The 21,054-nt window shown below is 37.3% G+C and overlaps 1 protein-coding gene across 1 annotated transcript in view; it reads left to right on the top strand.

Annotated features, from left to right (window-relative positions):
- Positions 1 to 21,054, top strand: part of CLIC5 (chloride intracellular channel 5) — a 254,156-nt gene that overhangs the window by 17,077 nt on the left and 216,025 nt on the right. The window contains exon 2 of the mRNA XM_056818344.1: positions 17,394 to 18,097. Within this exon, the coding sequence (XP_056674322.1) occupies positions 17,394 to 18,097 (704 nt within the window). The remainder of the gene's footprint in view (positions 1 to 17,393; positions 18,098 to 21,054) is intronic.

Genomic DNA, 21,054 nt, shown 5'->3' with positions numbered 1-21,054 from the left:
TTTCCACACTATAAGGGGATGAAAAAGCTCCCGCCAAAACATGAGCTGATATACCCTCCCCCACCCCACCTAAGGAGCCAGAGTCAGAGCCAACGTGCACCAGAACCAATGAGTAAATAAGGAACACCTCTAGAGTGAGTGAGGAGCACCTTTAGAGTTAGTGAGGGGCACCTGTAGGTCTTGACCACCAAAGTCCTACCCTTGAGAGCAACTAGACCTGACACCCCAGCTGGCTGAAGAGCACAGGCTGTGGGCTCTAGCAAAAAGATAGCACAGAGAAGGGCAGCAAACAGCAGAAACTGCAGAGATTCTAGAGCTTGCCTCATGTAAAATCCTTGCTCCTTAATTCCATACACAGAGAGCCTGCCCATCTCACTCAGATTTCTGACTAAAAAGGGAAGGAAAAACCTCCACACTTATGGCAAATGGTGCCCAGAAACAACAACCCTCCCTCCACCAAAAAAAAAAAAAAAGAAAAAGAAGGCATGATCCTCGAAAATTTTTATGGAGGAAAAACCCAGGCTACAGAGAAAATAGAATAGGAAATTCAAATAAATGCACCAAAACCTTCCCCAAAATGGAAATTGTTCACAAGCTCTTGAAGACTTTAAATTGGAACTTATCAAAAAGATGGAAGCCTTCTGGCAAGAAAAGTGGGAAATAGTTCAAAAAGAAAATAACAGTTGAAAAGACAAGAACTCCCAATTGGAGAAACAGCTGGAAGCCATGAAAAGAAGGATAGGCCAAACCAAAAAGGAAAATAAAAAGATTATAGTGGAAAATCAATCCTTAAAGACCAAAATTAGGCAGTTGGAAGCCAATGATCTTACAAAACAGCAAGAATTAATAAATCAAAGCCAAAAGACTGACAGAATAGAAGAAAACATAAAGTATCTCACTAAAAAGATGATGGATCAGGAAAACAGAGCACAAAGAGACAATTTGAGAATCATTGGTCTACCTGAAAAACCAGAAATAAACAAAAAACTTGACATCATACTACAAGACATTATCCAAGAAAGCTGAGCTGATGTTCTTGAACAAGGGAACAAAATATACATTGAAAGAGTTCATAGAACACCCTCTACACTAAATCCTCAAAAGACAACTCCCAGGAATGTAATTGCCAAATTCAAGAGCTTCCAAGCTAAGGAGAAAATTATACAAGAAGCCAAAAAGAGACAATTCAGATACCAAGGAGCACCAATCAGGATTACACAAGACCTGGCAGCTTCCACACTATAGGACCACAGGACTTGGAATATGATATTCAGAAAGGCAAGAGAATTGGGTCTTCAACCAAGGATCACCTTTTCATCAAAACTGACTATATGCTTCCAGGGAAAAGTATGAACATTCAACAAAGTAGAAGATTTCCAAGTATTTGGAAAGAAAAGATCAGAACTAAGTGGAAAGTTTGATATCCAAACACAAAGATCAAGAGAAACATGAAAAGGTAAATAAGAGAGGGAAAAGGGTAAAAATGTTTTTTTTAATTCAAACTTTTTTCTTTAAGGGCTACTATAAGATCAAATTATCTATATTAATATATGGGGAAAATGTCATTTGTAACTCTCAAAAATTATATTCACTATTATAGTAATTAGAAGAATCATTCAAAGGAAGAGATTGGGGTAATAAGTGCTATAAGATGATATACAAAACAAGAAAAAGGGAGGGGGGATTCGAAAATGGCACCAAGAGATACTTGAAGAAATAAAATAAATAGGATAATTTTTATCATACAAAGATACACATGGGAAGGGGTGGGGAAGTATACTCTTATAAGAAAGAGAGGAAGACAGTGCTAATAGGTAATACTTAAACCTTACTCTTAGTGAAATCAATTCTGAGAGGGAAGAGCATCTAGATCCATTGGGGTCTTGAATTCTATCTTATCCTACAGAGAAAGTGATAAGGGAAAACTAAGGGGGGTAGGGAAGGAGGGAGTACAAAAGGAGGGAAATAAATGGGGGAGGGAACTTAACAGACCCTAAAAAAATAAGAAGGGAACAAAAAGGGAGGGGCCATAAAAGGAAGCATGTTAAGGGAGAGGATTAGGGGGATTGATTAAAATCAGACCACTGGTTTAAAAGGATATAGCAAAAGAAGAAAGGACAGAACTAGGAGAGGATATCAAAATGCTGGGGAATACACAAGTGACAATCAGAACTTTGAATGTGAATGGGATGAACTCACCCATAAAATGAAAACAAATAGGAGAATGGAATAGAACCCAAAAATCCTACCATATGTTGTCTATAAGAAACACCCTTGAGGCAGGTAGACACTGCCAAAGTTAGAATTAAAGGTTGGAGCAAAACCTATTGGGTTTCAGCTGATAGAAAGAAGACAGGAATTGCAATCATGATATCTGACAAAGCCAAAGTAAAAATAGATCTGATTAAAATGGATATGAAAGGTAAATACATCCTGATAAAAGGGAGTATAGACAATGAGGAAATATCAGTATTCAGTATGTATGCACCAAATGGTATAGTATCCAAATTTCTAAAGGAGAAACTAGTGGAAGTGAAGGAGAAAATAGATAGTAAAACTATACTAGTGGGAGACCTGAACCTACCATTATCAAATTTAGAGAAATCAAATAAATAAATAAATAAGAAAGAGGTCAGAGATGAGAATTAAATTTTAGAAAAATAAATAGGGACAAAAAGGAATACACTTTTTCAGCAGCACATGGTACATTCACAAAGATTGACCATGTACTAGGACATAAAAACATTGCAAACAAATTCAAAAGAGCAGAAATAATAAATGCAACCTTCTCAGATCACAATGCAATGGAAATAATAATTAATAAGGGCACATGGAGAGCCAAATCAAAAATTAATTGGAAATTAAATAATATGATTTTCCAAAATCAGTTAGAGAACAAATCATACAAACAATTAATAATTTCATTGAAGAAAATGACAATGGTGAAACATCATTTCAAAATCTATGGGATGCAGCCAAATCAGTACTTATGGGAAAATTTATATCCTTGAGTTCATATATTAACAAATTAGGGAGGGCAGAGGTCAATGAATTGGACATGCAAATAAAAAAACTTGTAAGTGAACAAATTACAAATCCCCAGAAGAAAACTAAATTAGAGATTCTAAAAATTAAGGGAGAAATTAATAAAATTGAAAGTGAAAGAACTATTGAACTACTACATAAGACTAGAAACTGGTATTTTGCAAAAACAAACAAAATAGACAAACTACTGGTCAATCTAATAAAAAAAAGCAAAAAAGAAAACCAAATTAACAGTATCACAGATGAAAAGGGAGACCTCACCTCCAATGAAGAGGAAATTAAGGCAATCATTAAAAATATTTTGCCCAATTATATGGCAATAAATATGCCAATCTAGGTGATATGGATGAATATTTACAAAATTATAAATTGCCTAGACTAACAGAGGAAGAAATAGATTACCTAAACAACCCCATATTAGAAAAAAGAAATTGAACAAGACATCAAAGAATTCCCTAAGAAAAAATCACCAAGGTCTGATGCATTCACAAGTAAATTCTATCAAACCTCCAAAGAACAACTAATCCTAATCCTATACAATCTATTTGACATAATAAGCAAAGAGGGAGTTCTACCAAATTCTTTTCATGGCACAATTGTACTGATTCCAAAGCCAGGCACGTCAAAAACAGAGAAAGAAAACTATAGACCAATCTCCTTAATGAACATAGATGAAAAAATCTTAAATAAAATACTAGCAAAAAGACTCCAGCAAGTCATCACAAGGGTTATTCACTATGATCAGGTGGGATTTATACTGGGAATGCAAGGATGGTTCAATATTAGGAAAACCATTCACACAATTGACCATATCAACAAGCAAACCAACAAAAATCACATGATTATCTCAATAGATGCAGAAAAAACCTTTGACAAAATACAACATTCATTCCTATAGAAAACACTAGAAAGTATAGGAATAGAAGGGTCTTTCCTAAAAGTAATAAACAGCATTTATCTAAAACCATCAGCCAACATCATCTGCAATGAGGATAAACTAGATGCATTCCCAATAAGATCAGGAATGAAACAAGGATGCCCATTATCACCTATATTGTTTAACATTGTACTAGAAACACTAGCAGTAGCAATTAGAGAAGAAAAAAAACATTGAAGGTATTAAAATTGGCAATGAGGAGACCAAGTTATCACTCTTTGCAGATGATATGATGGTCTACTTAAAGAATTCTAGAGAATCAACTAAAAAGCTGGTGGAAATAATCAACAATTTTAGCAAAGTTGCAGGATAAACTCACATAAGTCATCAGCATTTATATATATCTCCAACACATCAGCAGCAAGAATTAGAAAGAGAAATTCCAATTAAAATCACTCTAGACAATATAAAATACTTAGGAATCTATCTGCCAAGACAAGCACAGGAACTATATGAACATAACTACAAAGCACTCTCCACATTCTAGATCTAATAATTGGAAAAACAATAACTGCTCATGGGTAGGATGAGCTAACATAATAAAAATGACAATCCTATCCAAACTTATTTACTTATTTAGTGCCATACCCATTAAACTACCAAAAGTCTTTTTGCTGAATTAGAAAAAAAAAACATAACAACATTTGGAAGAACAAAAGATCAAAGACATCCAGGGAAATAATGAAAAAAAGCAAAGGAAGGTGGACTTGCAGTACCAGATCTCAAATGATACTATAAAGCAGTGGTCATGAAAACAATTTGGTATTGGCTAAGAGTCAGAAAGCAGGATCAGTGGAATACACTAGGGGTAAGTGACCTCAGTAAGACAGTCTATGATACACCCAAAGACCCCAGCTTTTGGGACCAAAATCCACTATTTTATAAAAACTGCTTGGAAAATTGGAAGACAATGTGGGAGAGATCAGGTTTGGATCAACATTTCACGCCCTACACCAAGATAAACTCAGAATGGGTGAATGACTTGAATATAAAGAAGGAAACTATAAGTAAATTAGGCAAACACAGAATAGTATACATGTCAGACCTTTGGAAAAGGAAGGATTTTTAAACCAAGCAAGAGCTAAAAAAAAATCACAAAATGTAAAATAAATAACTTTTTACATTAAATTAAAAAGGTTTTGTACAGACAAAATGAATGCAACCAAAATGAGAAGGTAAGCAACCAATTGGGAAAGAATCTTCATAACAAAAACCTCTGACAAAAGTCTAATTACTCATATTTATAAAGAGCTAAATCAATTGTACAAAATAAACAAGCTATTCTCCAATTGATAAATGGGCAAGGGACATGAACAGGCAATTTTCAGTCAAAGAAATCAAAACTATTAATAAACACATGAAAAAATGTTCTAAATTTCTTATAATCAGAGAGATGCAAATCAAAACAACTCTGAGGTATCACCTCACACCTAGGAGATTGGCTAACATGACAGCAAAGGAAAGTAATGAATGCTGGTGGAGGAGTGGCAAAGTGGGGACATTAATGCATTGCTGGTGGAGTTGTGAATTGATCCAACCATTCTGGAGGGCAATTTGGAACTGTGCCCAAAGGGCGCTAAAGGACTCTCTGCCCTTTGATCCAGCCATAGTACTGTTGGGTTTGTACCCCAAAGAGATAATAAGGAAAAAGACTTGTACAAAAATATTCATAGCTGTACTCTTTGTGGTGTCAAAATATTAGAAAATGAGGGGATGCCCTTCAATTGGGGAATGGCTGAACACATTGTGGTATATGTTGGTGATAGAATACTATTGTGCTTGAAATTCCATGGGAACTGGAACAGCCTCCAAGAAGTGATGCAGAGCAAAAGGAGCAGAACCAGGAGAATATTGTACACAGAGACTGTTACACTGAGGTACAATCAAATGTAATAGACTTCTCCATTAGTGGCAATGCAGTGATCCTGAACAACTTGGAGGGATCTATGAGAAAGAACACTATCCACAATCAGAGGAAAAACTGTGGGAGTAGAAACACAGAAGAAAAACAACTGCTTGAATACTTGGGTCGAGGGGATATGATTAGGTATGTGGACCCTAAATGAACATACTGGTGCAAACATCAACAACATGGAAATAGGTTCTGGTCAAGGTCACATGTGATACCCAGTGGAATTTCACTTTGGCTATGGGAGGGGTGGAGGGAGGGGATGGAGGAATGGAATATGAATTTTGTAACCAAGGAATAGTGTTTGAAATTGACCAAATAAAAAAATAAAAATAAAAAAAGAAGGAAGGACACTTTTTTTTAACCTTTCCCTACTGTCTTAGAATCAATGCTGTGTATTGGTTTCAAGGCAGGAGAGGTAAGGGTTGGCAATGGGGGTTAAGTGACTTGCCCAGGGTCACACAGGTAGGAAGTGTCTGAGGTCAAATTTGAACCCGAGACCATTCCATCTCTAGGTCTGGCTCTCAATCCACAGAGCCACCCAGCTGCCTTCAAGGGAGGGAGACTTTTTAAAACGCATTTACCCTAAGCATAAGTTATATCTAATATAAGTGGGGAGTAAATTCCTAGTGGAGGCATACTGAGCGAAAGATTAATCAGGTGGCCTCTATGTTCATTACCAGTCAGTGTGAATCCAGTGACTACCAATAACAATGAATGCATAAACGGTATTTCCTTTGATAGAAATGAACTTAAAGCAGAAGAAGTAAGTAAGTTTCATTCGTTAAAACATTTATGAAGACCCTACTATGTGCAAGGCACCATATTAGATACTTGAGAGAGAAAAAGAAGACTACACAGTTCCTGCCCAGAAGAAATACGATATCTAAATATGTTGCATAGGACACGTACAAAGAAAAGTGTGATCCAGGTTTGCTGGGATAAAGCAAGGGAGACACTAGACAGAGTACTCCAGTAACAGGTGAGAAAGGAGAGATGATTTTCTGCCAGTGGGAGCATGGAAGGCTTCACAGGGGTGATAGCACCTGAGCTGAGGTTTTGAAGGAATAAAGAATTGGGAAAGGCAGAGACAAGGAAGACATACACTCCAGGCTTCCTGGACAGCTTGAGTAAATAGGGAAGGTGGCATACTGAGTTTTGGAAATAGCCTACCTTGACTGGGATGCAGATTACACTATGAGGAAGCTAGGTAGTTCAGTGGTCAGAGCACTGGACCTGGAGTCAGTGAGACCTGAATTCAAATCCATTCTCAGACCCTTATAAGCTGTGTACCTCTCAGCAAGTCACTTAACCTCTAGTTGTCTCCATTTCCTTATCTGTAAAATGGAGATGATAATAGCAGGGTTGTTAGGCAGATCAAATGAGATAATATTTGTGAAGCACTTTGCAAACTGTAACTTACAAACAATATTTTATTTTTATACCTAAAGGGTAGTGCTGTGTTATAAGGCCAGAACAAGGTGGCATCCTGATTGTACAGGCTTTTAATTGATAAGCTAAGGCGTTGGTATTTTATCCTAGAGACTAAGAAACTTTTGAAGTTTTTCAGTAAGGGGACTGCCATGGTCAGACCTATGTAATAGGAAGATTATTGTTTTTTCAGCAATGTAAAAAAGATTGAGGGAGGAAGACATTGGAGTTAGGGAAAACAGTTAGGTAAATCTGGTGGCAGTCCATTTGGGAGGAATGATGATTTGAAATAGGATATTACAGCTAGAAAGTACGGTGCAGTCATTCAGAGAAGGATAAAAGCAAGTAATTGATTTAGTAGACAATGCCAATCTTGGCATCCTGGACACCTGAATTTGAATCTTGCCAGACACATCACTCACTCACTCACTCACTCACTCAATAAACATGTATTAAGTGCCTACTACATGCCAGGTACTGTGCTAAATGTTAGAGATACAAAAAGAGGCAAAAGACAATCCTTACCTCAAGGAGATTACAATCGAATGCCTGAGATATTATGCAAACAAAGCCAGTTAAATACAGAATAAATAGGAAATAATTAAAAGAGAGAAGGCACGAGAGTTAAAAGAGTTTAGGGAAAGTTTCCTGTAGGAGGTGAGATTTTAGCTGTGACCAAGTCATTTAGATTGCAGTTTCTTTATCTGTAAGATGGTCAAATTGAACCTGATCTCTAAGGTTCTTTCCAGCTATAAATCAATGATCCTATGTTTGTATGATCATGGTCCATCAGTGGTTAGATAACAGAACTTGGGAAAAGAGCTAATCAGCAAGGTTTTGTGATTCCTTTTAGTAGTATCAGCAGATCCAGAGTAGGATGAATGGTGAGGGTGACCAAGGGTTGTAGATTAGCAGCAGAAGGGCAAGGGACAAGGGATTCAATAGTAAAGGAGAGTGTTGTTTTTTTTTTCTAAAAGGGCTAGAATGCTAAGAGAGGAAAGTGAAATCATAATAGGAATGATAAACCTGGAAAAGAGGCAAAGATCAAGGGACCAGAGGTCATGATGAGGATAAAGGACAACTTAAGGAGGAGTGTGGCAGAAGGATCCTCATTTATTCCCTTAATAGTGCATTATTAATTTATTCATTCAAGAAATATTTAAGAACTGACTATGTGCTAACCACTATGCTAGGGTCTAGGGATTCAGACACAAAAATCAAAAGTGTGTCTGCCCTAACATAGCTCATCTCCCATAGGTAAAAACAAGACAGGCTTGGATATGAGTAAATCAAAGCAACTTGGTGGAATAGCACTAGCTACTGGGAGGATGGGGATCAAGAAGAGCCTGGGAAAGAATTGGGAAAGAATCTTCATACAGGAGGAGGTGGCCCTTTGGCTAAGGTTTGAAGGAAGCTAAAGATTCCAAGATATGTAGGTAAAGAAAGATGGCATTCCAGGCCTGGCCAACATCCTGGACAAAGGAAAGGACAAAAGAAAATGGCAGACCAGTAAGCCATTTGGGATGGAAGATAGAGTACATGAAGGGTAGTAATGAATTAATAAACCTGGACAGGCAGCTGTGGTCTAGTGCTAAAAGATATTAAATGCTAAATAAGAGTCCCCATTTAATCCCCAAAAGCCACAGGAATTTTTGGGATGGAGTATAGTATAGTCAACCCTTTGCTTTAGGAATATCATATTGGCAGGTGAATGGAGGATGGATTAGAAAGGGAAGACTCATAAGGCTATTACAATAGTCTAATCAAAAGATGATAAGAACTTTGACTAGAAATGGATGCAGCAAGATATTAGGGAGATAAAAATCAACATAATTTGGGAACTGGTTTAATATGGAGAGTGAGGTTTGGGAAAGGATCATCTCAAAGAGCATAAATGAAAAGTTATGTATGGTTACAGGTAGCAAATATGGGTGCCTAGAAGGATTGTGGTACCTTTGGCAGAAATAAGGAAGTTACAAAAAAAAAAAAGAATGAGATTTGGAGAAAGGTATTTTACTCATGGTATGGTTGCAATACCTAAGAAATACTCATGAAGAATTCAGTAGGTAATTAGAGATATGGGACTAGAGCTGGAGATATAAATTAGAGGCATCTGTATAGAGATAATCATTGAATCTCTGAGAACTGAGATCATCTAAAATGGAGAGAGAAGAGGTCTCAGGACAGAACTTTAGGATATACCCATGGTTGGGAGTGTGAAAAGTTAATATTAATCTGAACCCCCCATTTTGGCCCCCAAAATAACCTTTTGATTTCAAATAAAAAAAGTACATCTGAAGCTCTTTTGACTATATCTCTCTGAGGCTATGGTAGGTTTCCTCCCTTTTGTCTACCATGCTAAGAGGTGCTACACATGCCCTATGTGGTGTAAGCAGTTAAAATTAGTTTCTCTGCTAGAAGTATTATATTTTTATGAGGTTTATTAAGATTAAAAATATAAAGAAAAAACAAAATAAGAAAGCACATGCCTAGGAGGGCCAAATGGCCCATTCACTTACACTACATCATGAGAGACATGTGTCCCTGGAAGCACAATCAGGAGGAGAGAGAGAGAAGAAAGCCAAGTCCGTTTAAAACCCCCTCTCTCCTCATGGCCCAGGTGATGACCTCACCTGAGATTATGGGGAACTCTGGGAGCTACCAAGGACTCCTGGGAATTGAAGTCTGGGGTTCAAATCTCCATTTTTACAGTGGTCCTTCTAAATCTCATGTGGTTACTTCTGGAGTCTGAAAGACCCACCTTCTGTCTGGCCTCAGGGCTGAGTCTGCCAATCAGAGAGGCTTGGGAAAGGATCATCTCAAAGAGCATAAATTGGTGAGGGGACAGGAAGTCTCTTTTTTCACTTGGAAGCAGAGAGGGTGAGGTGTGGTTACAGCCCCCTCCTGGAGGAAGCAGCCAAAAGAGCTAGCCAGCCACAAAAGGTTTATGCTTCTTTCTTTCTTTTTCTGACCTGCTTTTTGCTATTTAATAAATAATTATAAAATTAAAATATGCAGTCTCTAGAGAATTTAAATCATAACGGGGGTGAGACACAGATAATTATCCTGCAACAGAAACTGAGGAGACAAATATGAGAGGAATCAAGCACAAGAAGCATCAGGAAAACTCAGAAAGGAGACAAATATTTAAGACAGTATAGTATTAAACAGTGTCAAGTGCTAAGAGATGTTAAGGGAAAAGACCATGACAATTGGTGCTAAGAGATCATTGGGGGAATGGGGGGCACCTCAGTAGTATAGTCAATAGAAAGCCAGGCCTGGAATCAGGAGGGCTTGGGTTCAAATGTGACCTCAGATACTTCCCAGTTGTGTGACCCTGGACAAGTCACTTAAGCTCAATTACCTAGCCTTTCCCTCCCTTCTGCCTTGAAATTTATACTAAGACAATCTAAGAGTTTAAATAAAAAGAAAGGAGAGAGAGAGAGAGAGAGAGAGAGAGAGAGAGAGAGAGAGACCATTGGTAATTTTGGATAGAGCAATTTCAAACTGAGAAGGGAGGAATCCAGATAGCAAGAAGTTGAAGAAGCTGGAGGAGAAGTTGATAGAAAAAGTGAAGGTGACTTTTTCCAAGAATTTGACTGTCTGAGGGAAGCTCTGAAGATGTAGATAAATTGAATGGAGGGCAGGGTAAAGTGAAGATTTTTTTAAAGGATGGTAAGGTGTTTGGTGTGTGTTTTAGTACACAGGGAAGGAACCAGAATTTAGGGGAATTTAAAAATGAGAAAGAAGGAATAATTGTTGGGGCAAGGGGCTAGAGGAAATGGGAGAGGGTGGGGTCAGGTGTACAAGTGTACTTTTTGTGCTTTTTTTAAGTGTCAAATTTGTTCATCAAACTTTCTTTTCAGCTCTGGGATTTTGGGGGGGGAGGGAGGCAAGAATACCTGTAAGTTCTCTATTTCATTGTCACTTTTCCCTTGGACAGTTATGCTCAGTTTCACTGGGAATGTGAATGAGGTTGGCCTTGGCAAGAAGAGGGGCTTCTGAGGTCTCTTCCTGCTTCATATTTGTGCTTATAGGACCCTTTACCCTTTGCATCAGAAACTGAAGAAAGAATGAGGAATGATAGAAGTCTAGAGATGCAAAACAGAAGAGAAAAGAGAGCTCACAGCAAATGTACTCTATTTTCTCAGTAAAGTGGGAGGAAGAATCGGAGTAGGGAAATGAGGAGTGAAGAGAAAATTTAGGACAGTAGATGTGAGCAATGCAATAGTTAATTAGAGAATAAAACAATTATTTTTCATCAGTGGGGGCCCCTTTGAAAAGGTAACAAAAATTTGAAGTGCATCCTATTAGCATGGTTATGTGACTTCCTTCAGCACAATTCAGCAGGCCTAAGTAGGAGGGGAGACATAATAAGGGTATCCTAGGGTTGGGGCTTGGAAAAAAGATGAGCTATGATAAAAGAAGGGTACAATAATTAGGTAGAAGGAGATTATGATCAGAGAGGGGAATTTTAGAATTCAATATCTTAGAGGCGGAATAAGTTCACAGAATTATGTCACAGAATCACAGAGCTATAGGGTTAGAAGGGACCCCTGTGATAATATGGCCAAACTCACCCTCAAAGAAATTCCATTACAATATGGCAGACCAAGGGTCCTCCAGGTTCTTTTCAAGTTTCTCAAAAACCAATGTTCCCTTCCAAGGCAGTCCATTCCACTTAAAGGTGTTTTTAAACAGTGGTGCTCAGGTAAATATTTAAAAGCCAGCTCTCTGTGAGAGAAGTGTTTTTATGACCCACTTTTAAGTTTAATCTGCATTATTAATATTTTCTCCACCTCTTTCTAAAGTCTAGACTCCAGAAAATCAACAAAACAATAAATCAAGCCCTGATTTGTAGCATTTGCCAATTTCTGTGGTTTATATGCTAACCCTGAAATCTTAACAATTGGCTCTCCAGTTCCAGCTGGCTCAAGCACACTGGTTATAATCTGTAGGAAATTCTTTATGACAGCAACTCTAAATTTGTTTCATTGCAGCTCCCACCCATTACTTCTGGTTCTTCCCTCAGAGGCTAATTAGAACAGGTATAATTCCTTTCCCACATGATAATTTTCCAAATCCTTGAAGATAGCTGCTATCTTTCCTCCTCCCCTCACCTGTCTCACTTCTCCATCTTCTCTTCTCAAAGTTAAACATCCCCTTTCTTTTAACTGATCTTTGTATGGCATGGAATTGTTATGATTAAAATTATCTGGAGAGACAGATTTTGGGGTAAGAACATAAGTTTATTGATTATATAAGGTTTATCAGTTAGGCCAACATCATAATCAACAAAGTGATATCGGTCTCCAGGGTTGTCTCTCATGACCATGGACCATGTGGGATGGGTAAAGCAGCCTGATAAGCAGATTTTTAGGAGCTCATTATTCAGGTCCTCCCTTGACTCTCTGAAGACATCTTTAATTAGTGACAACTAATTAAGAGATGGTCCATCAGACACTCAGACCTTCCCTAACTGACAGTTAGACAGTCATGTTCACAGAAAAAGAACCATTGTCTCTTTCATTTATTAACCAAATTCTGATAAAAAGGAAGGATTTCTTTGGCATTCCAAAGGACAAAGAAAATGTAAAAAGCAGCAGGCTCCATGGTATTTCTGACCCAGATTCCAGACTCAGGAATACACAATAATTCTTTTAAAAATTTAGATGTTAATGCAGTATATGAAAAATAATTCTCATAGATTCAAAGATCTGTCCACAGTGGTTTTCTTCATAAGATCATTTTATCATATTTTTGAGTTTGAAAGGACTTTAGACATGGAGTATGACCTTCTTTTTCAAATAAAGGAACTAAGGCCTTGGGAAGTTAAATGATTTGCCCATCCTTTAGATGCTTTCTAGTTTATTTTAATTAAAAACAATTTTTTTTGGATCAGCCCTATGAAGAGAACTATATAGAGACCTGGGGTAGGGAATGGGAGGAATTCCTTTTACTATTCAAATCTATATTTGCTCTGCAGTTTATAGTTTCAGAATACAAAGAATCTTCTCCATTTTTTCTCATAAAAATTGCTATCTAGCCATGCATCTCCTATCCTACACTTGATTTACATTTGATCCCTATTAAATTTTACCCTTATTAGAGTCAGCTCAATGTTCTAACCTATCAAAGTCTTTTTGGATCCTGATTCTTATTTAGGATGTTAGCTATTTTTCTTAATTTTGTGTCATTTTCCAATTTGATAACTTCTCTGTCTATGCCTTTTTCCAAGTTAATAATACAGCACAAGGTTAACCAGAGACCCCTGGGGCATTCTACCAAAGAGCTTAGATAAAGTCTATGATGTTATTAAAGAGGTCCAACATCAATAAACTATGACCCATGGCCCAACTTTGGCCTACTGTTCTGCTCCCCCTCCCCCATAGCCTGCAAGCTAAGGATGATTTTTACATTTTAAAATTATGATATTTGGCCATGGGTCATAGTTTGCCAAACCCTGATTTCCATAACAGAGGTAGAATGGGAATGGAGGCCAGAGAAATTGAGAATGTTGGAAGCAATGATAGAACAACAATCAAAATCAATATTGAAGTCACTGAGGATGATGAATGGAGTTGAGGCTGAAAGAAAGATTATAAGCCATGAGTGGGACTCGGTGAGCAAGAAGGGAGAGAAATCTGGAAGTCAGTTGATGACAGAAGGAAGAGTTACTTTTTTAGTCACAATGACTCATCCAGAGAGTCAGAAGATCAAAAGAGAAGAGGTTGCTGGGTGATGGTAGTAGAGGGGCAGTCTAGACATAACAGCCCTCTTTTTGCCTCTGTGAGTCAGTAGCAATAGAGAAGTAATGGCCAGCACTGGAGAAGTGGTAAAGGAATGTGTTATTACTAGGAAAAATACAGATTTCAGCTAGTGTCTAGAAATAGAGTATCAGAAACTAATTCTGAAGGGAGGTTTGTTAAAAACAGACCAAATGACAATTCTGAGGGACTTATGAGAAAGAAAGCTATCCACATCCAGAGAAAGAAGAACTGTAGGAGTAGAAATACAGAAGAAAAACAACTACTTGATCACATGGGTGGATGGGGATATGCTTGGGGATATAGATTCTAAATGATCACTCTAGTGCAAATATCAATAATATGGAAATGGGTCTTGATCAATGTTACTTGTAAAACCCAGTGGAATTGCTCATTGGCTATGGGAGGGGGTGGAAGGAGGGGAAGGAAATAACATGAATTATGTAACCATGGAAAAATATTCTAAATGAATTAATTAAATAAATAAACTTTTAAAAAATAGACCGAATGGTCCAGAAGATGGTGAAAGGAAGGGGCTATCTTTTATCTTTCTTTGTAACCCCAGAGTTTCGTATAGTGACTTACGTGCATAGTAGGCACTACTTTTGAATAATTCTGATTTCCTAGGAAGTTCCCCCTTGTATCAAACCTAAATGTACCTCTTAGCACCTTCTATCTGATGGTCTATCTGCATTGGCATATCAAAAGAAGAGCTATATTAGGGGCAGGTGGCAGAGGCAAATGCAACAACAGAAAGACCCTAAGCTCCCAGAATAAAATGGGACACATTTTTGAGCCTCTTACAATGGAAACTGGCAAAGAAATAGACAAACAGAAACCCTTGAATACAAGGTGCTGTTCCAACCATTCAAAATGTCAAAATAGCACTAATTATCTGGGGGGAGCACTAAGAAAAAGTTTGTTTTTCTTCCTTCGGTTATTTAGTTCTCCAGTTCTTTTCCTTATCTAGATTGGAAACCCTTAGAAGGCAGAGACAATGCCTCTGAATCCTCAGAATTGAGCGCAGCTTAATTGCTTCTCGATAAAATGTTCATTGATGAATACAATCCTGATGCTTCATAAAATGTTGTATCATGTAGGAACTAGTAGAAAGGAGAGAATATGTAAATAACAGTCAAGACCCCAGGAGAAGAGTTGAGAGTTAGCATAATAAAGTGGAAAGAACTCTAGACTTGGAGAAAGAAGGCCCTAGCATCAAATGCTGATTCTATTCTTTCCTACTTTGTATGACTAGTAAAGTCTGTAACTTCTCTGAGCCTCAGTTTCTTCATCTATAAAAAGAGAACAAGATTATATTTCCAGTTTTCACTGGGTTGTTGTGAGAGTCAAATGTGATAATGTTTACAAAGGAGATAGGGACAGGTCACCTGTCTTAGTATTGTTGTTCATTGCAGTTATGAGCACCATTTACAAATGAGGAAACTAGGGTAGAGTTTTAGGTGACTTGCCCAGGGTCACACAGCTAGTGTCTGAAACCAGATTTGAACTCAGGAAGATGAATCTTCCTGAGTCCAGACTCAGCACTGGATCCAGGGTAATAGCTAGCTGCCCCTTCATTTGTATTGGGAACTCCAAAATGAGATAACTCCTTTTACCAGCATAAATCAGCATCTTCTTTAAATAGTGTTAGAGAATATGCCTTAAGCCCCAGAACCAGTATGTGTCAGAAGTAGTACTTGAACCCCCATATTCCTGGCTCCTCACCAGCTTTCTATTCATTGCACTATGTATACAAAGGATCCTGTATCTATGTAAAGCACCATATAAATGGCAGCAGGACTGATCCTCATCACCATCTTTCTTATTGACTAGCTATAACATCAAGGAGAGCTGGATTTTGAGACAGAGGTTCTTAGTTTGGATATAACTCTATCACTGACTGACTACCTGTGACTTGGGCCAAAATACTTGACCTCCCTGGGCCTCAATAATCCCAGTTGCAAAATAAGGGAATTGGCCTAAATGACTTCTAAATTACAAGCTCCAAATTTATTGAGAAAGCCTGGTTAATTCTCTGAGTTTCTGTTTCTTCAACGATAATATGAGGAAGTTGGTCTTTTGGGACTCTACTAGCTTTGCAGTTTGGTGATTATGTCTATGAAAATGAAATCACCCATTATGAATCCTTGTGCCTTTGTTTAATGTGGTCTCTGCCCATGTCCTTCTCCTTCTGCTGATTAATCACCTTGATAGGGAATGGTGCTGCTAACTGATAAGAACTCCAAATTCAATTTAGCACCTGGACCTGTGTATGAGTTGAAATTCATTCATTAAAGGCTCCTTATACTCAAAGACTTTAAAAGCCATTTATTCATTTAGAAAAGGATTTCCTACCATTTTAAAGAGCTATATAATTTTCATAGGAATGTTGTCAAAATTTAGCAGAGGGGGTAGGGTAGGTTTACTAACAGATAGCCATACATTTTAGAATTAAACACATTCCAAGAGGGTAATTCCACCCTAGTTTACTTAAGGTACCTAGGAAATAAAAATAATTGCCGGTGGTGGTGGGTTGTTTTTAGAGTAATAAATATCTATACTCAGTTTTGGCTTTTGACACGTACTGATTGGGTGACTTTGGTGAAGTCACTTGAGCTCTCATTGGCCCCAAAAACTTTATATTATATTTATTTTATGTTTATAATATAGACAGCTGGGTTATATGGTATATAGAACACTGGACTTGGGATCTGTAAGATCTGAGTTCACATCTGGCTTCAAATACTTCCTAGCTGTTATGACTCTGAACAAGCTACTTAACCTCTGTATACCTCAGTCTTCTTATCTGTGAAATGGGGATAATAGCACTTACCTCCCAGGATTGTGGTGAAGATGAAATGAGATGATATTTACAAAGCTCTTTGTAAACCTTAAAGTGCTATATAAATGATAGCTATTATTCTCATTATTTCTTATAAAACTGTAAGTTACAGAACAGTTAGTGATCTGAACTGGTGAAGGAAATTTCCTTGCCAGGAGTTGTCTAAACCAACAAAATCCTAGGTCTGGGCACAATAAAATAAAATAAGGGTGTGGTGGAAAGGAAACAACTCCACCCCCCTTACCATCCCAATTGTAAGAATCATTAGCAATGAAAGAGTTAACTATGTTTATTGGCTTTATCTTCCACCCAGTGGAAATGTGGTTTGCTGATTAAAGCCTTATGTAAATTATTGTTAGAGACCTGTCATCTGTAGCTGTTGGTTGATATTCTATGTGTTTCATTTCCTCTGAAAGGTTGTGTATGGTAACCTGTTTCATTATTCTATCCGATCCTGCACAGTGTTCCTTAAAGAAAGACTGCACAGACCAACAAGGATGGAAGACACAGCTTACAGCACCATCTATGACACTATTCAAAAAGAGGAGGCATATGAGGTTCCTGATCAGTCATCCGAAAGTGAAGATGGTCTTTATGACCAGGTTAGTCATGATGAGTTTTCTCAAGGTTCCACTATAGATACAAAAACCACATACATCAATGTCCAGGAGACTCCAGAGAATGACTCTGTGCTCCCCTACTCAGGCAGTGATGAAGATTACAGCTTGGTCGATTCTCAGCATGGAGAGGGAAATTATGAGCTGCCTGAAGAAGCCTATGAGCAGGCTGAAGATGTCTATCAGCAGCCTGAAAAAGCCCACGAGTTGCCCCAAGACACCAACCAGTTATCAGAACCAATCTACCAGGAATTGAATGAAGCAGACCAGAAGCTTGAAGGAATTTATCAGGAGACCAAGGCATTCTACCAACTGGATGAAGAAGGTCCAGAGGATCAATCCATGAAGAGCAGGATGATCCATTGTCCAGATCCCTGCTCAGATGATAGAGAAATAGGCAATATTCTCCCTGGGGACACACTGCTCTCTCCCACTGCCTTCAGCATACAGTCTACCAAAACCCTCTCCACTACCTTGTTTTCCAGATCCAGCAGTTTGCAAGAAGATAGAAACTCATCCACTGACCTGGAGATCCATCTCTATGTCAAGGTAAGAAGATGCTCCTGTTAATTATATGTATTCTTACATGGTTTGATGAAGTTTTCTTTTAAAAAAAAGCCAATCATGGTTTACTGGTCATTTTATATAGCAAAAGTGTTGAACATATGGTCAAATTAAGGCAAACTGAGGCACAAATTCTAAGCATGAATTTACTAATAAATAGGAACTCAGCTTCTTCAGCAAAGCTAAGATGCAGAGGTGGGGAATGGCTATCTTTTTATAGTTTTTAGGGAAGTGCATAACAAAGAACATTTCTTCATAGGTTAAGAACAAATTATAATTGGTTGAAAGAACTTGATATCATGAATGACAAACTTAACATCATCAGTTATAGAGCTAAGGCATGGGCACCAGTATGATTAGTTGGAAACTGGGATTGAGGGGCTAAAAACAGCCCCCTCCTTCCCTCATGTGACTAAGAAATGTTCCGTGTTTGAGTCTACCTACAAGTTTAGAGGTAGTGGACCAGACTTCTTTGAAAAGCAAACCAGATAGCCTTGAAAGATAGCTTGGTGATGTAAAGTCACTGGCCCAGGATCCCTGTATGCACCTGCTTCTGTCAAAGCTAACAGATTTCCTTGACATGAGAATAGAACAGTGATTGACAAGAGAGCTGGATTTCTAAACCTATCTTATTAGAGGTCAGCTGAATTCTAAGCTTAGTTGAGAGATGAGTTAGGCAGTTATAGGACAGAATCAATGAACTATGAAAAAGGTCAATTAAAAAATGATACAGAATCAATCTGATTATTTTAGTCACAGTGCCCACAACACTACTAAGTACTGCCCAAATTAGATTAAAATATAATTGGGCAGCGGGGAGGGGAGGAGAGAGAGAAGCTAGATGGTCTAAGTGGATTGAAAGCCAGGTTTAGAAATGGGAGGTCCTAGATTCAAATCTAACCTCAGATACTTCCTGGTTATGTGACCCTGGGCAAATCACTTACCCTACAATGCCTAGCCCTTACTGCTCTTCTGCCTTGGAATCAATACACAGTACAAATTCTAAGATGGAAATAAGGATTAAAAAAAACATAATTGTAAAATATTTAATAAAATAAAAATTTTAAACTATAGAACACAGTTAATGACAATATCTGGTTTTCTAAATTAACACGAAGGTCTCATAGATCCATATGCATGGTTTAGTTTCCCAGTTTCTGTTTTGAGTTTGACAATACTGCTATACAATATCATACATTGGGACTCTTTCCTAAGCAACACAGTTAAAAAGTATCAACAGCAACCAAAGATGTAGCTGAGTGAATGAAAAGCCAAATAGTGAATCAGAGGACCTAATTTTGATCTTAATACTGCTAATATAGGAAGTCAATTTCCCCCCTCTCTAGGCTTCAGTTCCCTTTCCTATAAAATGAAGGGATTGGACTAGAACTCTCTTAGTTCTAAATGTGTGGCATGATATATGATATGAACCAAAATCCCTTTTGACTCTACATTTATGCTATTCAACAGCTATTCACCATAGAATCTCAATAATAATCTCGATAATCTCAAAATCTATCTAAATCCTCTCAAATATATAAAAACATTTAGGAGCCTGTTAAAATACATTATGAAGTTAGAAATTGACACTATATACTATTTTCACTCAGAAAAGGTCAGCTGGTTAGTTGCCCTCATATAATGAATAATGGTTACAGATTGAAATGTTAATTAACAACACTGTCACTTTAAAAGACATAAAATATCATTAAATGTCACAAAACATAAAATATTATTTTAAAAAACAATGAAAAATTCCTCCTAAAAGCTATTAAAATATCAGAGGTGAAGGGAACCTAGAACACAGAATGTTAGCATAATCAATCAGCTGGGATGGATCTTAAAGGGTCATCTAGTCTAAATTCCTCATTTTAAAGGTGAAAAAAGATAAAGCTCAGGGAAAGTAAGGAGGCAGGTAGGAAGTCGGGATGTATTAATGTCTTCCTGAAGTTGAGGGACTTGGATTCAGGTCACTTTCCCTTTTAGTTTTTCCTCCCTGGTAAATTAGAGAACTAGCGTCTGTGAGCTCCAGGTCCCTATGTAATTTTAAATGTTACCTATGAACCTAAGAATTGCCTCAAATTCATGTGTTCTGGAAGAATTTAAGATTTTTATATTCTCAGGCAAATTAAATTCCTCTCATCAACATGAATTTTTATATTATTGATTTTTATTATTTACAATACTATTGCTTGTGAAAATCAACTTGGGAATGTTGTTTTCAGATTTTTTTCCTGTGCTTTTCATATGTTATATAGGGACTTTGTCTTCAAAAAATAAATAGAGCCTTTGTCTTTGACCTTGTCCTTCTGTTCCTGATAATACTATCTATATCAGCTTGTAAAGTAATTTCTGCTTTCATAATGGTCAGGAAAATTATGATCTGTGTTAATGATTAATGATATTAATATTCAGAGATAAACCTTCAGTAATCTTTGAATTGAGGGGCATCCCAAATAGATGATATTTATGAATCTCATGAGACAGGATAATTATTTCAGTCATTAACAAATAATTGTTACATATTAGAATATGTGCAATATTTCTCAACATTTTCTCTTGTCAGTATTCACAACTGTTATTAATTTGAAGATTGACTATTAATGAGCATCTAGTTGAATATGGTTATATGCCCTGGTAATAAAGATCTGTTTGATTTAATTCATCAAATATTTTTTTTAATTTTAGTGTCTTATTTTTTAGATCACCTTCATTTTCCAACACATCCTTAACCCACTACCTCCCAGAGAAAAACCTGTTACAAGAGTTTTTTATATCAACAGAAAAAAGGCAGTTAAACAAAAACTAGCCAACAAACATATTTGTAGAGTCTGACAGTATATGGAGTGTTTTGCATCTGTTTGTAGTGGATAAATCACCAGAAATTTCTCAAGCATTTTTTTGTGTGTGTTTAGGAATGGTGAGAAATGCTTCCAAGGCTT

Source organism: Monodelphis domestica, chromosome 2, assembly GCF_027887165.1.
Source record: "Monodelphis domestica isolate mMonDom1 chromosome 2, mMonDom1.pri, whole genome shotgun sequence".
NCBI classification, from domain to species: Eukaryota; Metazoa; Chordata; class Mammalia; order Didelphimorphia; family Didelphidae; genus Monodelphis; species Monodelphis domestica.
This window is presented reverse-complemented; position numbering and strand designations above follow the sequence as displayed.